The following is a 20,017-nucleotide window of genomic DNA, read 5'->3' as shown; positions in this document are numbered from 1 at the left end:
AGGAACTCTAGGAGGAATTCTCGAAGTAACTCCTGGAGGAATTTGTGAAGACACTCCCGGCAGGGAATACATTTTTTGTGAATGCGCATGCGAAACAAGCGACCAAAGAGAACCAACGACAAAGCTTTGTTTTTGTCGGATATAATAATGACAAAGATCCGAAAAATTTTGTCAGCAACAAAAAAGAAGACAATCTTGTTGCTAACTTTTCATCCCGTTCTTTTGCATTATTTCTAGAGCAAATTTCGGATTTATGCTATCATAGTTTCTGGTTTTATGGAAATATTCGAGATTCGAACAATGATTACAAAATTATCATCGTATTTTCGGAAATATCAGAGCATGCACGGCAAATGATGACAAAGAATATATTGTTAGGCGTTGCTCCAATATTGATTCCCTGCTCCCGGGAGAATTTTCAGAGGAACTCCCGGAGGAACTGGCAGTGGAACTACCAGAAGAATTCTCGAAAGAAATCTTGTAGAATTAATCTTATAGATAAATCTCGTCTAGCTGAAACCTTTATAAGGGAATGTAGCTGGATTATCATCATCATCATCAGAGGACCTCCCGGAGAATTTCGTGAGGAGCTCCCAGAGAAATTCTCGGAGGAGCTTCTGGAGGAATTCCTATCCCGGAAGAAGTCTAAATAAATTCCAGAAAGAAAGCCTGAATGATTTTAAACCGATTTACTAGCAACAATTTTACTTCTTAGCCGATTTACTCGCAACAAGTTACATTCGACGGAGAAAAACTCGTACAAAAACACACTCATTCCGAGCACCTAACCTCATCCGATTTGCTTGCAACAAGTTCGGCAGCAATTTTAACAATGTGTATAAACAAATGTGAAAAATAAAACCTATCTACCTATTAGTGTTATTTTAGACTTTTCTCATATGTTTCTCAACCCTTTTAAACGAGCGAGAAAGGCATCATCACCGCTTGGTGGATTAATTGGGTTTTTTCTTAAAAGTCGTTTAAATTTCGATATGACTTCATACTGCGTTTACGATTTAGAATGTTTGTCGATTGACTCAACCCAACTGAAACCAAAGCATTTCGTCGAACTCGACAAGTCGGTTAACGACAGCGGCAGTCGCGTCGCAACTGCTTGGGGGAACTTTAAGGCTACATAAAGCACATCGCCGTTAGTTAAAAAAGAAATGCTACGAGTCATTCTGGGCGATGACGGGTCTAATCGATAAGAGATAATGATTGAGTGGGATATCGGCACTACGTTTCTTTTACACACCAAAAAGGCTCCAGTATTACATGTGACCATTGCGATTATCAGTGTACCCGTCACGGAAAACTCTCGAGACTTAATGTGCGCCGTATTTGAAGATTCTGTGAATCCATTGAATTGATTACCTTAAACATAGTTTAACCTTAACTGCAAAAGTGGGGAGCCGGTTTGTGTTTCAATTTTTGTTTGATTTTCGCATTTGGCAATATTTCAAAGCAACATTAAATTCCCCATAGGTAATCGAATTATCGTTCTGAGCCAAACCACATGGCCTGCCGTATACAATCGTTACCGTTAATTTTCCCCTTTGAATGGAGAACCCACTCACCAACCAAGTCGGCTCCACTCACGCTCAGGAGCTCCCCAATGTTTTGGAGATGTATCGCTTCTCATCGAAGTTTCTCCGTTTCCTATATCGTCGCCTGTTTGCCAATAAAATCGCGCTAATGTTGGTATGTTCGCGGGGGTCGCGAGAGATCGTTCTGGTCGGCGCTCGCCCGCTCGCTGGTCAATAGTTCTGCTCCCCAAAGCGGCCGACTCACTTTGATTTGTTATGTCGTTTGGGTCAAACGTGTCCGTCGTTGCGTCGTCGCTGTCGTCGAGCCTCACCGTCAGATAAATTCGCTTCTTGTCTGGCTGCCCAGTGCCCTGCCTGTCGCCACCGTGCGAGCTGCGAGTCATCATCGAAGTAGTCAAAGCGCGTTCCTGCTGGAAACTGCTGCTGGGCTCCACCGGCCAGCCGCCGCCAGGCCTGCTTAGTGATTTTTGTTTGTTTGTGCTGGAGGCTGAAATTGGGTGTGAGGTGAGGTGAGAAGAGTTTTCCTTCGACGACGTGAAGAGTGCGAGCAGCAGCATCCAGAGGGATCCCAGCTGATAGTGCGAGTGCATGGGTCCTAAAATGATGTTAATTCGCGACAAAAAACAACGATGAGTAAATGAAAAGCTCTGTGCGTAATTCTTTTCCTCAAGGTGGTTTAGTTGGATATGGGTTTTTGGGTAGGAAAAGAAGGGTGCGCAGCGGAGGCAGAGGCGGAGCGATGCGAATCGCAGCGTGTTGAACAGAGAAGATTCAAGTTTGCTGCGGCCCTGGCTCTCAAGATGCTTTGTATGTGTTTGGGCTTTGTGTGTAGGGCATTGTGAAGCAGAAGATCCGATGATTTTTGCGGGTTTTCAGAAGTAATCAAATTTATTAGATTTTTGCTGCTCCAGTGGAGCGTGTAGGGGCTGTTTGCCATTCACTACTTTTGTATAGCACTACCAGAACAAAAATATATTTGAAAGTCACGCTGCAAAGTTCTGCTAATCGTACCAGGCTCAAGTGGGTACGGTTTTTTTGCAAACATTGACTTGAGTATGTCGGTCAGTGGAGAAATGACATGCAAATGTGTGATAAGTCAGTAATTGAATTAATAATAATCGTATGTTCCGTCTATGGTTCGACACAACGTTGACGGCAAAGAATCTTCCAGTAGGAGTTGGTCAGTCCTGTTTTGTGGTATTGTTTGCATTATCTCACGTGCATGTACATTAGTCTGAACCTGATTCCTCACAACCAATTAGCAATACCAGAAATGTTGAACTGTTTTGATTGAAATTCATGGATTCTTGGCCATTCTCTATTTCCGCCTGACTGCCAACTCCTTCCAACTTGTAGCTTCGGTACACATAATTCGGGTCTTTGTTTCAAACAAATCCATTCCTGAAGAGCATTAATTAATTCAGAAGCGAGCGAAAAATTGCCATCCATATCCATCACGATTCCAATATCCATTTTTCACGGTGAATTTTCCATCCACACCACTACACACGAACAGTGAGAGTGAAACATCTGAGCATCCGAGAAAATTCTCTTCAACTGACCGAATCTAGATCTGGCATTTGTTAGGACGTGAGGGTGTGCGTGGGGGAGGGCAGCTGATGAAAACGGTAGCAGCAGAAGGCCACCTGGGAGGAGAATTTTCATATGAGCAGTGCCTGCAAGGAGCGCAGTGTTTGGGAGAAAAGGGAAAATCTGACCCAAGTGAAAGTGCGTTTTCTTGTGAAGAGTAGGTGGTGATGAGTGACACACCGTACTGACACATACTTACGAACGAATACATAAACGCATTTCGGGATATCTCTCGAGTCGCATGTGTGTGAGAACGAGTCCTAGTCAGCAGAACAAGGATCTGGGATTTCACTGTGCTATTTACATGTATATTCTCTCGTGTTTCCTAGTGCCGAGGCGAGCCTTGTGATAAAGAAGCAACAGTGCGACCTGTGCTAGTTATTTGGAACGAGGAACAGTAATAAAAAATCAGCGGAAAATTCGCTGTTGGAAGCACGAAAGGATTTTGATCAGTGCAATAGACGCGCCAGTTGCCAGTGCGTTTGTGATTCAGTGAGAATTTAATTTTTGCGGAGCAGGCGAGGAAAAAGTGAATCGTCGTCATCATGGCTGAGGAGGAGAATACCTTGGACGAGCTGCCAGAAAATGAGAACAAGTTCGCGATGCGGAATCGCGGCCGGAAGGGTGCGCTGAAGAAGAAGAATGTCTATAATGTCAAGGATCATCGCTTCATCCCGCGCTTCTTCAAGCAGCCCACGTTCTGCTCGCACTGCAAGGATTTTATTTGGTGAGTAGAACAAGTTAGAAAAGAAAAACGTGCGAATCCCCGCCTACTGCTACTGGATGCGTATTCCGCCGTTCGCTTTGTTTACACGAAGGTGAACTTTCCACAAATTATTTGCCTGAAAAAGAAAGAAAAAAAGCCTGGAGATTTACTTTGTTCGCATCGGAACACGAGTTGGACAGTTTAAGAAAATTAGACAAGCTACTTGATTTGACACGGCTTCAGATTATTACCAGCTACTTCCCACTTTGTCATTTTGGGCATTTTGAAGTTTGCGGAGAACCAATTTTATGTACTTGAGGGGGATTTCGATAACTTGCACAGTCATTAAGAAAATATTTTTCCTGATCAATTTAATACGTACATTAAAGCTCGCAAGTTTTTGTTTGGCAACTTCTATGAAGAAAATCAAATAAGGCTTTTCGGCATTTAATTGGGGTATTGTTGATGAAAGTAATATCAGGAGATTTAGAATGCATAAAAAAGTATTGTTTAGTGGGGATCTTCTTCGCCAAGATTTAATTGTAGTTCCTCTTACTATCAAAATAAACTGTTGCTAGCCGCTCATGTTGGTCCTCCCTGCATCACAATAATGAAAAATCATACTATTGCCTTGGATTAAAATGGCTTTCTATCAGAGAGATAAAACCTGTAAGTAGTAATCGACTGCTATAGCCGATTCACGGAGGTCATGAATGCCTTCAGCATTCCTTCCGAAATTGTGCAGGAATCTTTCTGGAAATTTTGTTGAAAGATTTCTTACGGTAATTTATTAGAGAATAGAATAAAAAATCCTTAAGGAATTTTCGAATGAATTTTTAACGGAAATGTCAAAGGAATTTTCAAATGAAATATCCGAAGAAACTTTTGAATCCGAATGATCCCTGAAGAGATTTATGAAGAGATTCCTAAGAGAAATTTTGGAGGAATTCCAAGAATTTCTTCCTAGAGTTTCGGAAGGGATTTTTTGAGAAATTACTTTTTACTTCTTTGAGAAAATACTGGAATAATTGCTGAAGCGATTCCTTGGAAAGAAATAAGGAATTCCTGATTCAATTCCTGCAGGAATACCTAAGGCATTTTCCAAATAAATTCACAAAGAAATTCAGTAAAGGAATTCTGGAAGGTTTTACTGAAACAATTTCCGTATGCATTCTAAAAGGAATTTCCGAAGTGACCCTTTGGAAACTGGCCTAAAATGGTCAGTTCAATAATTTCGCTCTATTATAGAAATATGGGTATCAAACTTCAGCATTTTGCAGGACAAGTGGAATTATGACATTCGAATATGATTCTGGAGACATTATTGGCCACCCTGGGGTCAGTTCCGAGGCCCTTCCCAACAAACATTGAATACTGTTAAATGTGTTATTTAGCCAAAGACAAGCTTCTTCAGCTAGAAACTAGCTTATTTAGCATAGATTGTTTGTTGGGTTGAGGAAGCCTCCTGAAGCATCTAATTCAGCCATTATCAAAATGTCACAAACTATGGCAATATGGATATCAAACTTCAGTTCCGAGGCCTTTAGGCTTCCGGAAATATCAAAAATTAACCATTTTCAAAATATCGTATACTATGGCAATATGAGTATCAAACTTCAGCATTGTGCAAGACAAGTGGAGTAATGACATCTGGATATGATTCTGGGGACATTGGCCACCCTGGGGTCAGTTCTAAGGCTAAGGATATGCGATAACATTCTTTTTCCTAACGAAACGAAACGAAACGAAATTTAAAATGTCTTTGTTGATTCGAAACGAAACGAAACGAAATATAGATTTACTTTCGAGACTTCGAAACGATACGAAATCAAAGTCCATTTAATTCGAAATTTTACGAAACGAAACGAAATTTTAATTTTTTTTCCGCTGAATTTTTTTTGAATTGGTTTTACATTATGAACGCAATTCTGGTTTCAGGTTTTCGAAGTTGAATAACTGCTTTGCAACCAATAGAGTTATAGTAACAGATGAAGAAGTCTGTGATAAATTGCCGCATTCCCGTTTATATACCATTGGAGATTGTGCTGCTTTCAAAGGAATTCATCGTGGAGTGTGTGCTCCCGAATCTGATCAATTTTATATCAGTTCAGTTTTGTATCAGTAAGTATATAAAAATATAGAAATTGTGGGATTTTTTGTCTTTGGATTCAAATTCTGTTAAAAACCTTATTTCACTTAAGAATTATGTAATTATGCTGAAGCATACTTCATATTGTCTTATCAGCGTGATTTTATGGTATTGAGCTAACTCAAAACCAAAAAATGAATGCATAGATTTTATTTCTTTATTTAGTGGGATACTCATTTATATACCCACATCTGCCAGGCGCATAGCATACATTTGCTCACTAGAAGAATCCTTTGCATCTTTCTAAAATGCACAAAGTTATGTATCAGAAATGATCGCAAAGTTTTTATGGCAGCAGTTTGCCAGGTATGAAGACATAATTTTCGCTCGGAGACCCACAGTCTTATATACAATTAGCTCGACGAACTGCTATTAGGAGAGAAAAATTAGTTTGACACTCATTGTTATAAGAGTCCGAGGAATGCTCTGCATCTCCGTGAGCGCCACGGAAAACCAATCGTTGGTTAGTTGGAAAGGTAATTCAAATTCGAAATTATTTTGAAAACTCGAAGACGAAAACCATGTTTCAAATCAATCCAACGCAAAATCAATATGCTTCGTTTAATAAGCTCCTACAACACCATCGATTCTGCACTAAATAATTTGGTGCTCTTCGCAGCAGACATTATTTTTATCACTTCGTGTTCTCTCGCACTAGGTGGCGTGACCAGCATCAACACGATCGATCGCACACTGATATAATAATTTTTGCTCTGCGAGGTAGAATAGCGTTTTCCCGGAGTAGCTACACGAGCGTGACGAGCAGCAAAACGATTGATATTGTGAAAATATTGACTGTTGTGTGGAGTATATTCAACCCTCAGACCTTTTTATTCTAGTTTTTTTATTCTTACCAATTTGTTGTTTGCACGTAAAATGATGCATTTTGTTTTCCTTAGGGCTTTCTTAACTCTTCTTAAGCGGTATACTCACCCATGCGCTTAAACCTGGTTTGAGGCCTTAGTGGAAGTGAAGAAATCGGCCTTCCATAAAAAAGAGGCGCTCTAAAAAGACTTTACAAGGGCCCTAGGAATCCACGCCAATCCACGGCTTTGCCTTTTTGACAAAGTCATACTGATCTGATTCATATCTGATTACATTTACACTCGGAGCCTGACGTCTTAAATATTGAGCCAGATCACTTTTGAAAAAAATAGGATAGAATAGTTAAAAATACTTTTCGATTTCTTTTAGACATTTCTAACAAAACACAAAATTTAATACATATTTGTCGACTCATAATGGGATTATGTAGTAAGCTTTATGATTTTGTTCAGCGACGCAGCCGACATTTTCGATAATACACGATAGTACGAGGCATTATGGTTTAGGTTTAAATTTGTTTCGAAATTCCGCGGAATTCCGTTAAATTTCGTTAAAAGCTAGTTTTTTCTAGCGAAATTTTTGTAATTTTGCGAAACTAAACGAAATCAAGAAATCAGATTTCGCCATGCTTAATTTCCGCGAAATTCCGCGGAATTTCGTTTCGAACCACCTGAAACGAAATTTTTCGAAATACCGCATATGCTTATCTAAGGCCCTTGGGGAAGCACCCCGAAGCATGAAAATTGGCTATTTTTAAATGTCACAGAATATGACAATATTGGTATCAAAAGTCAGCATTTTGAAAGATAAATGGAACTATGACATCGAGATATGATCTTGAGGATCTGATGTGAACTAGCTTAGGGCTGAAAACCTCAATAATAAAGACATTTTTTTTTTGAGGATATTGGCCTCTCTGATGTCAGTTCTGAGGCCCTTGGGGGAGCAATATGGACAACAAACTTCATTTATTTTTCAAGACAAGTGAGATTATGACATCCTGATATGGCTTTGGAGCTATTGACCACCATGAAAGCAGTTCTAAGGTTCTTAAGGAAGCCTCGGGTCGTCATACTGCTTCAACAATTTCTTGGGAATTAACGTCAGAGATTGCTTCGGAAATTTCTCCAGACATTTTTTTTTGTAAAAGATACCCCTAGGAATTCATTCGGTTAATCGGCCAGAAATTTGTTCAGGCATACCTTCAAAAATTCCCACACGAATTCTATCGTAAATCCATTCCAGTAATCCATCGAACATTTCTCCAGTTATTTATTACGAAATTCCTCAAGGAACTTCTCCGCATATGAATCTAGGAATAGCTTCAAAAATTCTTCAAGGATTTCATTCGAACCTCCCTTCAAAAAACTTCTAAGAATTCTTTTAGAAACTCCTAGGGATTTCTTTTAAGGATTACTACAGCAATATTTTCAAAAGTTTTGCCAGGTATTCCATAAGAAATTTCATTCCCTCGGGAGCCGTAACTCCTCCGGAATTTCTTAACGAGATTTTGTGGGTATTCCGTCAAGATTTTTTTCGAAAAATTCTCAGGAATTAACTTTGCAAATAAATTTAGAAATTTTCGAAATTCTAAAAATTCCTTTAGAAATCCCTAAGGTATTCCTTCAAAAATTCCTATAGGAAAACCTTAAGAACCTTAAACCTTAAGAAATCCTTGCGTTTCAACAATTTCTTCTAAAAAAAATCTTCGAAAATTGTGTTGCGTTAGAAGTTCTTTCGGAAATTCCTCTATGGATTCCTTCGAAGTATTCTTAACGAATTCTCTTAAGAATTGCTTCAGAAATTCCTTTAGGAATTTCTTTGGAAATTTTGACGGAATTCCTACGGAAAATTCGTCGGAAATCGTTTTAGGAAAATCCTTCAGGAATTTCTTTATAAATTCCTTTGGAAGTTGCTTTCGGAATTCATGCAGAAATTGGTTCAAGTATTTTTTCGATTTTTTTTTTTTAAATTGTTCCAGCAATTATTTTAAAAATGTCTTAAAGAAATTCTTCCAGTAATTTGTTGAGAAGTCTTTTCGGAAACTCTGGAAAGATATTCTTGGAATTCCTTCGAAATATCTTCAGAACTTCTTAGGAAGCGGAAGGAACAAATGAAACACGAATTTCTGCATAACTCGAGAATAAATCAAGCAAATGGAACCAAATTTGATTCGTGCAAGTTTTCAAAGCAAAGAAACGTTTATGTGGTGGTTCGAGACCGCTTTCCTGTCTGGACAAATGGACTCCCGTACAAAAGAATCAGACATTTCTGCATTAATAAAATTAATAAATAAAATTTATTTAATTAATAAATTTATAAAAGAATGGTTTCTATGGTAATTCGTGACCCCTTCCGCTCTGGTAGGAGGGGTTCCTCTAGCAGCACAATTCACGTTGATTTGGTTGATATAACTCATATATGACCAAATTAAGTCTCATATGAGTATAATAGACTGATTTACAACATGTGTGTTGCTCGGGTCCCATACAGGAGAATCAGATTTTTTTTCATAACTCGAGAACGAATCTAACAAATGGAACCAAATTTGGTTTGTAGAGTTTTTTGAGAACATAAATCGTTTCTCCCCCTTTGGAAGGAGTGGATCCTATACAAGAGAAACAGAAACTTCAGCATGACTCGAGAATAGTGGGACCAAATTTGGTTTGTGAAGGTTTTTGAAAACATAAAACGTTTCTCTGGTGGTTTGAGACCTCTTCCTCTCTGGAAGAAGGGGATCCCATACAAAAGAATAAGATTTTTTTTAACTCAAGGCTGAATCAAGCAAATGGATCCAAATTTTGTTTGTAAAGACATGAAACGTTTTTATGGTAATTCAAGACCCCTCACATCTTTGGTAGGAGGCATCCCATACAATAGAATCAATTTTTTTATAACTCGAGAATGAATCAGTCAAATGGAACCAAATTTGGTTTTGAAGGTTTTTGCAGGCAAGAAACGTTTATGTGGTCTCCTGTCATAAGACGAGTTTTTACAATCCCATTGAATTCCACCACTTAATTGTATCTTGACAGATACGTATTTCGACCTCAAAAGTAAGGCCGTCTTTAGTGTCTCGTACTTGACTCGACTTCGAGTCAAGTACGAGACACTGAAGACTTCCTTACTTTTGAGGTCGCAATACGTATCTGTCAAGATACAATTAAGTGGTGGAATTCAATGGGATTGTAAAAACTCGTCTTATGACAGGTGAAAACATTCCACTAAAAAGCTCAAAATAATTTTCTTATCAACAAAAGGACGTTTATGTGGTGTTTCGTCACCCCTCTATCTCTGAAAAAGACCCTCCCATACAAAGAAAACCAAAATTTCAGATAAGAAAATTATTTTGAGCTTTTTAGTGGAATGTTTCACCTGTCATAAGACGAGTTTAAACAATCCCATTGAATTCCACCACTTAATTGTATCTTGACAGATACGTATTTCGACCTCAACAGTAAGGCCGTCTTCAGTGTCTCGTACTTGACTCGACTCGGATTGTTTAAACTCGTCTTATGACAGGCAAAATTTCAGCATAACTTGTTGTAATGGCGTTACCGACTGAATTTGCTTCATTTATTCAAATTTTGTCTTCTCTGTCTGTTGATTTAAGAACAATTATTTGTATACTTTCCCGACTTTTAGGCCGATTGGAGAATCTATAACAAAAGGTCGAAAGACAAAAGGTCGAATGACAGAAGGTCGAAGGACAAAAGGTCGAATGGACAAAAGGTCAAAGAAACAAAAGGTCGAAGGGCCAAAAGGTCGAAGGAACAAAAAATCGAAAGGACAAAAGGTCGAATGGACAAAATATCGAAAGCTCGAAGGGACAAAAGGTCGAAATTACAAAATTTGTTAAATTGAAAAGTCATAGAGTTACGGGATTTTTCGTTTGAGTTCACTTTTTAAAAAGCAAATTTAATTAACTACACATTTATTACCACACTCGCTGTTATTACAAGAAAGAGGTAGAGCCTCGTGTGCTCTACCGTTTTATAGAATTATACTGCTGATGCAGTGAAATATTATTCCTATCTCCTATCGGTGCCTTACGTGGCGTGATGCGCCACGGTTCGCGCCAAGCTACCTGTTCACTACTATTAATAACCCTACTGTTTTCCTAACGATCCCCCCTCTAGATGGAAGTCGTCCTCGGCTTCCTTGATCCTCGAATTCTGTGGGATGAATCTCGGCTGCTGGATGAAATGATGTCCGCTGTTTACCTTTGTCGGTTCTAGTGTTCCTGGTTCAGTAAGTCTCTCCAAGTGGATCGTTTCTTTGTTAGTTTGTCCTGGTTCCCAAGTTGATTTCGATTTACCCCATAGAGATGATAAAACGGTCCATGTAACTAATGCTGCTAAAAGTATCAATATTACGGTTGATAATGTACCAAACGAGAGCCATCCAACCAGATGCAATTTCCAATGTAGATTATCTGCAGTCATGTTTAAATGTTCAATATGACTCCGGTGTTCCAGGTTGAATTCCTGTAAGTACTGTAAAGGCATTTTATTTATAATTTTGGAGGGAGTTACCATTATTCCGGTTGTTGGGAGATACAATCTTGCAGGTAAGTCAGTATTGCTGTTAGAGTATTCCTCGCCATTTAGCTTGATGGTACAGCCTGAAAACTGAATCAGATATGATCCTTGCAGTTTCCGTTCATGTCCCGAACAATTCGAGTTGAGGATAACATGTTCGGCATTAACTATAATGTTTGCGTCGTCCACTCTTTTTTATAGTTTTGTCCATATACCTTCTCCATAGGACAATGTGCTGGATCACCATTGATTAACTGTTGGATGCATTTTCCAACGGTTGTAACTGTGTGTTTTTGCAGACGTATTGATTTCTGTGTTTTGTGCAGGGATTGTTCATCAAAAGGAGTTAGGTCCCTTCAAGTAGTACTTTGCCGTAAGGTGTATACGATGTCCATGGGAAATTACTGGTTCTATGTAGCTCAATTGATACTCTATATCTTTGACACGTGGAACTTTCAGCGTATAGATGATTTCATTCTTGCCAAATAGGACGTAGGCTCCAGAAATGTCCAATATATCGTTGAATAGACTAGTACCGAGGCCGCGATTACTGAGGAACTCCTGGGCTACTGTTGTCTCGTCCGTGGAAAGTATTCTGCTACTTGGTATGTTGAATCTAGCTAATGTTATTGCTTCCTCAATTGTCCCTAGCTGGTCTATTAGTTCATCTATATTGAATATCAAATTTATTGAGTCAAACCCTTCTACTGTTACGTCGTGGAGGTTAGATTGAAAGCTAACTAGAGAATTTATTGCTCCTGTAATGTTACTCAACCTAATGTTCAATGCACTGTTAATTATGATCTGCCTATTATTTTTGATCTATGAGAGAATTTATTGTACTATTTATCATTCTTAGGTCCTCCGCATCCGGACTCCCGGATACGTACTTCCAAGCCTTTCCTAAACTTTCCCAGCGCTTTTGTCTTGTAGGTCTTAGCTTTACGAATATGGAATGAAGTTTTCTTGACTTGATTTTTAGAATTGGACTAAGCATGTGTTGATTGGAAATTCTAGTTTGGATCATTGCGTCTATATTCTGAATGGTATCTTCTATTACAGTTAGATTTATGTGGTGTCCTATTCTCAAATAGCTATTACTGATTCTTGCTGGGCCTATGGGGATGATGATAACTGGATTTTTCTCTATGTCGTGTATGTGGATGTCCGCGTCGATCGTCGTGGCCAGAAGACATAGTCTGTAAGAATAATAATTATGTATGTTTAACGTTCTTCTTGTGTGTCTTAATGTTTTGAGAGTCTGTTACGGTTTTGTCGGTTTGATCCATGATTTCTATTTCCCTATACCGGTGGCCATAAGGGCTCGGCTTCGCTTTTCCTTTTACCAAAATTGGACTAGTCAATGTTTTGTATTTCTCAAAGTCGATAAGGGGTAACTTATTGTTGTGTTTTTGTGCTAAGTATTTGATGTTGTCCTTTGCAGTTTGGATGTTTCTAAGCTTCGAGGTATTTATCTCGGATTGCTTCAATGAAGCGCATGTGCTGAAAATAATATCTCGAGGCTTAAGTTTGGTGCTACTGTGGATCGAGTCATTGTACAGTGAAGTGGTCAGGGCTAAGCCTTCGTATAAGGTAAGGTCTTCAACTTTCCGTTTATTCGCCAAATACATCTCGAGCAAAGTACTGTGGAATCGTTCCACAATACCATTGCTATTGCTATTGCTGGCAAAGTGCAATGCAATACCATGTTTCTCTAGGAACTCTCTAAATCGAGGATTTCTAAATCCAGGTGCTTGATCGCAAGTAATCATTTTAGGCATTCCAAAGATTTTGAAATATTCGACTAGAGTGCTTGTTAGCTCTTCAGTTGTTTCGTTTGAAATTTGGAAAATTTGGGCAAATTTCGAGAACGAGTCTACGAGAGTAAGGAATTTGTAATGATCTTTAACATAGACATCAATAAACACGTTTTCAAAAGGGTTTTCGTAGATTCTCCTGGAAATTGGAATTTTAAATGGTTTGCGTTCGTATTTAGCGAACTTGCAGTCCTCACAATTTTTGATAAATGTTTTGATTTTGCCTAACATTCCGGGAAAAAGGCAGATTTCCTGATTTCCTCGTATGTTAACTTGTAATTTCTATGATTGAAGTTGTGGCATTTCCGTATGAATTCCATCTGGTCGGTACCTGAAATGAGATCTGGTAAAAGTATGTTAGAGTATTGAATTTTAAGGTTCTTACTGAATTCAATTTTAATAATTTCATCGCAAATACGAATAACGTCTAATGGACCAAATATGCAATTGCTTTTCGTCGGATCAATGTATTTTGTTAAGATTTCCTTCAGTTGATCTTTGTTGTAATTGGGTCTATGAAAAACGTGACGGATCTGACCTGGGAAGATTTTGCACATTATGTGCGGACTCTTCCGGGTTTCGTTTGTTACTCTAATAATTAACTGATTGTTAAATTTGTTTACTATTTCCGGTCCATAAATTTCGTTATTCGGGAAGCATTCGTTAAAAAGCTCCTGTAAATTCAGTTCGACGGGTGGGATTCTCGATAACCCATCCGCTACTACATTTTGTTTACCTTTCTTATATGCAATCTTGAAGTCGAATTGCTCTAAATATAACCTTTGGCGAGTAACGCGTCCGGTAGCATCTGTTAATTTGAGCTCTTTAGTTAAAGGCTCATGATCCGTGTAGATTGTGAAAGGATTTCCATAAAGATATGGTCGAAATCTTTTTGCTGAAAAGTAGATTGCTAGAAGTTCTTTCGCTGTAGCGGAATAATTCTCTTCCGCCTTCGACAGCGTACGGAGAGGTATGCTATCGGTCTTTCATTTCCATCTACCAACTGTGACAACACTGCTCCAATTGCGATGTTGGAGGCATCTGTGGTCAAAATAAATGGTTTTTCGAAATCAGGATATGATAACATCAGATCTGATGCCATAATCTCCTTTAACTTCGAGAAAGCATTTATGAAGTCAGGTGTTTCGTAGTTTATTATTTTATTTTTTCCTCTCAATTGACTTGTGAGGGGTTTAGCAATATTAGCAAAGCCCGGGATGAACCGTCGATAATAGCTAACGGTTCCTAGAAAGGATTTCAGCTCCTTTAGGGTTTTAGGTGTGGGCCAATTTAAAACTGCTTCTATCTTCTGAGGATTGGGTTTTACACCCTCCGTAGTTACAACGTGTCCTAAGAACTCAACTTCTTTTCGGAGGAATTCCGATTTGTCACATTGTACTTTTAAATTAGCTTCCCGTAAAGTTTGCAAAACCATTGAAAGATCCTTAATATGTTCTTTCAAGGATGACGAAAATATGATGATATCGTCCATGTAGACGAAACATCTATTGCCTAAATGTTTTCGAAGGACTGAGTCCATTAATCTTTGAAACGTTGCCGGAGCATTCTTTAGACCAAACGGCATTCTTACGAATTCAAATTTTCCATGGTCTACGTTGAAAGCAGTCTTCGGCACATCTTTCGGGTTTATCTCTATTTGATGAAACCCGCTGGCTAAGTCTAAGACAGTGAAGTATTGCGCTTTTCCAAGGCGATCAAGAATTTCACTGATCTCTGGAATAGGGTATCGGTCTGCAGGGGTCTTTTCGTTCAATTTCCTGTAGTCCACCACTATTCGATATTTTTTCTTTCCAGAGTTGTCCATCTTTTTTGGAACGACCCATATGGGTGAAGTCCAAGGAGACGATGACTCTCTAATTATACCCGAATCGAGCATTTTCTGTATCTGTTCGGATACTTCCGTTCTCAAATGATAGGGGTATTTGTACGTCTTTTGATGAATCGGCTTTTCATCATTTGTTTCAATATTATGCTTAATTTCATGTGTGAAAGTCAGCTTCTGTTCTTCATTAAAGAACACATCCCTATAGGGCTTAAGTGCTTTCACCAGTTCTCGCTTCTCTTCTTTATTCAAATGATCAGAAGGGAAGTTTAATTTAACTCGCGTTTCATTCTGATTTAGAAAGAAACGTTCGTTCTCGAGCGGTTGTATATCATTTACCCTGATCTGTTTGTCGCTGGCCAAATGTACAACGGCACGGTTACATTTGGCTTCATATAGTCCGGGTTGTAGCCTGATGCCTTTTGTTATGTTTAACTCTTCTTCTATGAGGAATGCACCATCAGCAGTGGTGCATATCTCAAACATATTCTCCGACTGCTCATGAAAGTTTATTGAACATGGATAATATTTTGAAAGTGAGAAATTCGAGTTTCCAATTACTAATTGATGATTGCTAGAGTCGATTTTAGCTTTCATCTTTGCAATGTTCTCGTAGCCGATTAGGCCATCGAAGAATTTATGAAATTTGAATAAATGATAAGGAAGTTTTTTATCAAATGCTTCCTGAAAGAAATTAGCGTGTACTACCTTGTCGATCGCAAATTTCCCATTTTTATTACTAATAATCGAAGGTTGCCTAAGCTTAGAAGCGCGCTTTACGTGTTCTGGATTTATGTACGACTTGTTGGCCCCAGTGTCAACAAGGAAATTCAAATAACCTTTGCTTGTGGGAAATCTAAAGTAAGGAATAAAATTCAAGTTTTCTTCTTCATTAGGCGTACCGCGTGAAAATTTAGTTCATCAGCTTCCAAATTAATTTCGTCTACAAATTCATGCTCTTCTTCTTCTTTTCTTCTTCCTCTCCTTCATACGGCTCAGTTTCCTCTGTATTATTTGTTTCTTCCCTGGGTCTAAACGGTTTACGATAGGGAATGTTTGGTTTTGTGTTCTTTGAAAATCTGCTTGGATTGCTAGTAGTATTGGGTGACGGGGACGTATGCAGTTTTGGTTTGAATGCAGGCTTTCGCACCTCTGCATTTTGATTAATGACTACGGCTTGATAAGCGTCCTCTAAAGATTTTGGTTTTGAATTTCGAATTATGGAAGCGAGAGGCTCGCTTATTCCATCTAAAAATTTAGTTATGGTCATTATTTCCAACAGTTGTGATGACGTTAAATGATGCGTCATCAGATTCGCTCTTATTTTAGTGTTTAGCTCTTTAATGTCACTGTAGAATTTTTGAGGGGAGCGATCTCCTTTTCTAACATGAAATAGGCTGTTTAAGTTTGTTGCCAAATCTCTTTGGTCCCCAAAATGGTCCCTCAGTATGTTTTTTAGATCCCCAATTGTGTTTGGGTTTCCGTGGGTGCACACTATGGCTCGTGCGTCACCCTTAAGTTTGTTTCTAATTGCCCGAAAATAGTGAGAATTGAAGGTGTCGGGTGCACCTCTCTCCCCTTCACTTTGAACTCGTCGTAGAGTTCGTCTACTTCTTGGAGCCAAGAATTTAGCTCCTTTCTGTTACCTGAATATTCAGGCAATTGTTTTATCGGATCGGGGATGTGGTAAGCACTCCCCGCTCCCCTAACTAAACTTTGAAGCTCGGCAATTTCTTGCCGCAGCTGCTCAATCTCGCTAGCTCGTGTCTCCGGCATGATGTGGTTTTTGTTACGTATAATACGTATAATGAAACAGATAGAAGACTACTTACAGTAGATGTAATTTCATCCGTCGTTGCAGTGAGCGGACAAACAGTTGTCGTCTTCGGGGTGTCGTTGCGGCGCCTGACGATCCGGTTCCCTGACGGCTGCTAAGCGTGATGCGGCTTCCTCCAAGCCGATGTCGCTGCGATGTCAAAAGGGTAGAGGTCTTTAGCTTTTGCTAAACGTGACCAACGAAGCACTATCACTTTTGTCACTTTATATTACACTCACTGTCAGAATCCCACTTCTGACACCAGTTACGGGATTTTTCGTTTGAGTTCACTTTTTAAAAAGCAAATTTAATTAACTACACATTTATTACCACACTCGCTGTTATTACAAGAAAGAGGTAGAGCCTCGTGTGCTCTACCGTTTTATAGAATTATACTGCTGATGCAGTGAAATATTATTCCTATCTCCTATCGGTGCCTTACGTGGCGTGATGCGCCACGGTTCGCGCCAAGCTACCTGTTCACTACTATTAATAACCCTACTGTTTTCCTAACGTAGTATTGATAACAATACAAAAGAAAGCTTTGATGTAAGTACCGTCATCGGAGGTGACACTTGGCCAAATAAGGGTCAGGTTGGCCGATGTTTTCAATCAATTCAGCACAAGGAAAATGTAATATAAGATACCTTTTTGAGCGATTCAGATAGCCGACCTACAGACTGTTCGTGAGAACGATGGCCCAATCTTGACTTGAACTCCCGACCTCTAATTTCTACACAAAACTCTACCACCAATATGCAATATGCATAAGCACATTCATTCATTTATTTAGTTTACATCTAAACAGAAACCACTGAATCAACAATTTGACGCCACAATACACGAATACTCCGAGTGCTTGCATATGCACAATCATGATTATATCCTGGAACACTAATGCAGGATTGTTCATGCTGTGTACCGTGAGAGAGATTTTTTCGTGAATGTTGTACAAAATACAACATCACGCATATTTGAGTGTTAATTAAAATGATTCGTAGGTTATGCCGATACCAGTACCGAATAATGTGCATAATGGTTATGTACGGCTTAAGGCCAGTATTTGTGTACATGCTTCAGTGTTTATTTCTTTTTTAAAACTAATAACAACGTCACGTTGAATTAAAAGCAGTAACATCCCCATCTAATACATGATGCCGAGTGGAAAATGAATTTGACACACATTTATACAAGAGACTGGCAATCTTCTGATTCTCCATGATCGACATCAGAATGTAATGTATAGGAATGTATAGGAAGTCGCGGTGGCGAAATAATTAATTATACGACACTGAATCAAGGATATCAAAACCAACGTATTTCACTCGAACATGCACTCGAAGCGACACGTGTTACAAGAGCACGATCTAACAAGTATTAATTTTTCAGTTCTCGTCCCGAGAACTAATCAAAATCATACAATGCTCGCCCTGGCTGTTGAATATCCACTGTAAATTGGTTAAAGAACCGCCCATGAAATAAAGAAGGAGAAATCTCTGGGAAATGTAATAAGCTAGGTTTTTTTTTCCGTAACATGTTTTCAAACTTGTCGTATATTTAGAATTTTTCATGTATGGAGAATTATAGATTTTTAAATTTTGTCCATTCGACCTTTTGTCCATTCGACTTTTTGTCCCTTCGACCTTTTGTCCCGTCGACGTTTTGTCCCTCCGATCTGTTGTCCCGTCGACCTTTTGTCCTTCCGACCATTTGTCCCTTCGACCTTTTGTCCCATCGACCTTTTGTCTCTTCGACCTTTTGTCCGTCGACCTTTTGTCCCAAAGCCCCCTACGACCCTTGAGAAAGGTAAAAACCAATCGGCTGGAACGTCGGGAACGTATACAAATAATCGTTCTTAAATCAACGGACTGAGAAAGCCAAAATTTGAATAAGTTTCAGCATAACTCGAGAGCAAATGGAACCAAATTTGGTATGTGGAGGTTTTCGAAAACAGGAAACGTTTCTGTGATAGTTCAAGACTCCTCCCCCTTCTGGATGAGCGGGGCTCCTTTACAAATGAACCGTTTGTTTGTGAAATATTTGACAAAAAGACATTTTTGGCCAAAATGAGATTTTCATATATTCTGAATCCTTGTCCAAAAATACGTATTCTGGCAAACAATACGAAAAAAAATTTGTTCGGCTATGTATCAAGGATTTTTCGTTTGTTTGAGAATCTACATATGAACACGCACTTTGAAGAGCAATTATGAAGTGCCTCATAATGTTGACTTGCGTCGTGCTTGCGTCAAGCTGGGATCCATGACGAGACGACGGTTCCGTACAATTCGGAGCAGAATGGGCTTGCAGAACGGATGAACCTCACGTTGGTGGAGCATTCCAAGAGTATGCGGTTTGATGCTGGGCTTGGAAAACGATTCTGCGGAAGCGGTAGCCACTGCTTCATACGTCGTCAACCGTTCACCAACAAAAGGTTTTCAAGTCACTCCTGAAGAGAAGTTATCGGGAAAGCGTCCCGATTTGTCGCCCCTACGTGTGTTTGGAAGCGAAGTCATGGTGCACATTCCGAAGGAGAAGAGACGCAAATGGGATGAGAAATCAGAAAGTTGCATCTTCATGGGCTACAGCGAGAACTCAAAAGCGTACAGAGTGTACAACTTCAAGACGCAGGACGTAGCAGTGAGTCGTGACGTGATATTTCTGAGGGAAGGTCAAGTTACTCCGAGAGAAGAAGATCCCACCCAAGAAGCACCTTTAGAAATGGTTGTGCAGAACGAGATGGATGTTGCAGAGAAACAGTTCGTAGACGGTGAAGAAAACGATCTGGAGGCGCAAGATGACGAGCTCAGTGAAACCGAGTCCGAGGAATCAGAAGACGCCGACAAGACGCTGATCGACCCTGACCTACAACCTGCTGCGCTCCCTCCACAACCAGAGGACCCACAACAGTTGGTAAGGCGCAGTGCGAGGGAGCGCGTAACCCCAGGCAAGTATCGGGATTTTCATTTGGGACTCAGTATTCTTCCTGACGAAAGTTCCCAAATTCCACAGCTTCGCGTAACCCCAGGTGATGCGAGCGTCGAGCCACAGACGTTTCAGGAAGCGATTTCGTGCGAGGACAGCGACCGTTGGAAGGACGCGATGGTCGAGAAGTACCGAGCGCAGATGAAGAATCAGACCTGGGAGCTCGCCGATTTGCCTGCTGGAAGGAAAGTACTCCGT

At 39.6% G+C, this 20,017-nt stretch overlaps 1 protein-coding gene across 5 annotated transcripts in view; it reads left to right on the top strand.

The window, feature by feature from the left end:
* The first annotated feature begins 1,773 nt into the window (after nucleotides 1-1,773).
* LOC134227452 (protein kinase C, brain isozyme-like) overlaps nucleotides 1,774-20,017 on the top strand; it is a 242,618-nt gene continuing 224,374 nt past the window's right edge. For 2 of the 5 annotated variants that reach the window (XM_062708957.1, XM_062708953.1), the window contains exons 1-2: nucleotides 1,774-2,056; nucleotides 3,467-3,864. In XM_062708957.1, coding sequence (XP_062564941.1) covers nucleotides 3,683-3,864 — 182 coding nt within the window. In that variant the 5' untranslated portion in view covers nucleotides 1,774-2,056; nucleotides 3,467-3,682. Of the gene's footprint in view, nucleotides 2,219-3,466; nucleotides 3,865-20,017 lie in introns of all 5 variants that reach the window. The other 3 variants (XM_062708954.1, XM_062708955.1, XM_062708956.1) reach the window with 3 other exon arrangements.

This window comes from Armigeres subalbatus, chromosome 3 (genome assembly GCF_024139115.2).
Source record: "Armigeres subalbatus isolate Guangzhou_Male chromosome 3, GZ_Asu_2, whole genome shotgun sequence".
Lineage (NCBI taxonomy): Eukaryota > Metazoa > Arthropoda > Insecta > Diptera > Culicidae > Armigeres > Armigeres subalbatus.
The sequence above is the reverse complement of the archived record's forward strand: the minus strand, read 5'-3'. Positions and strand labels throughout refer to the sequence as shown.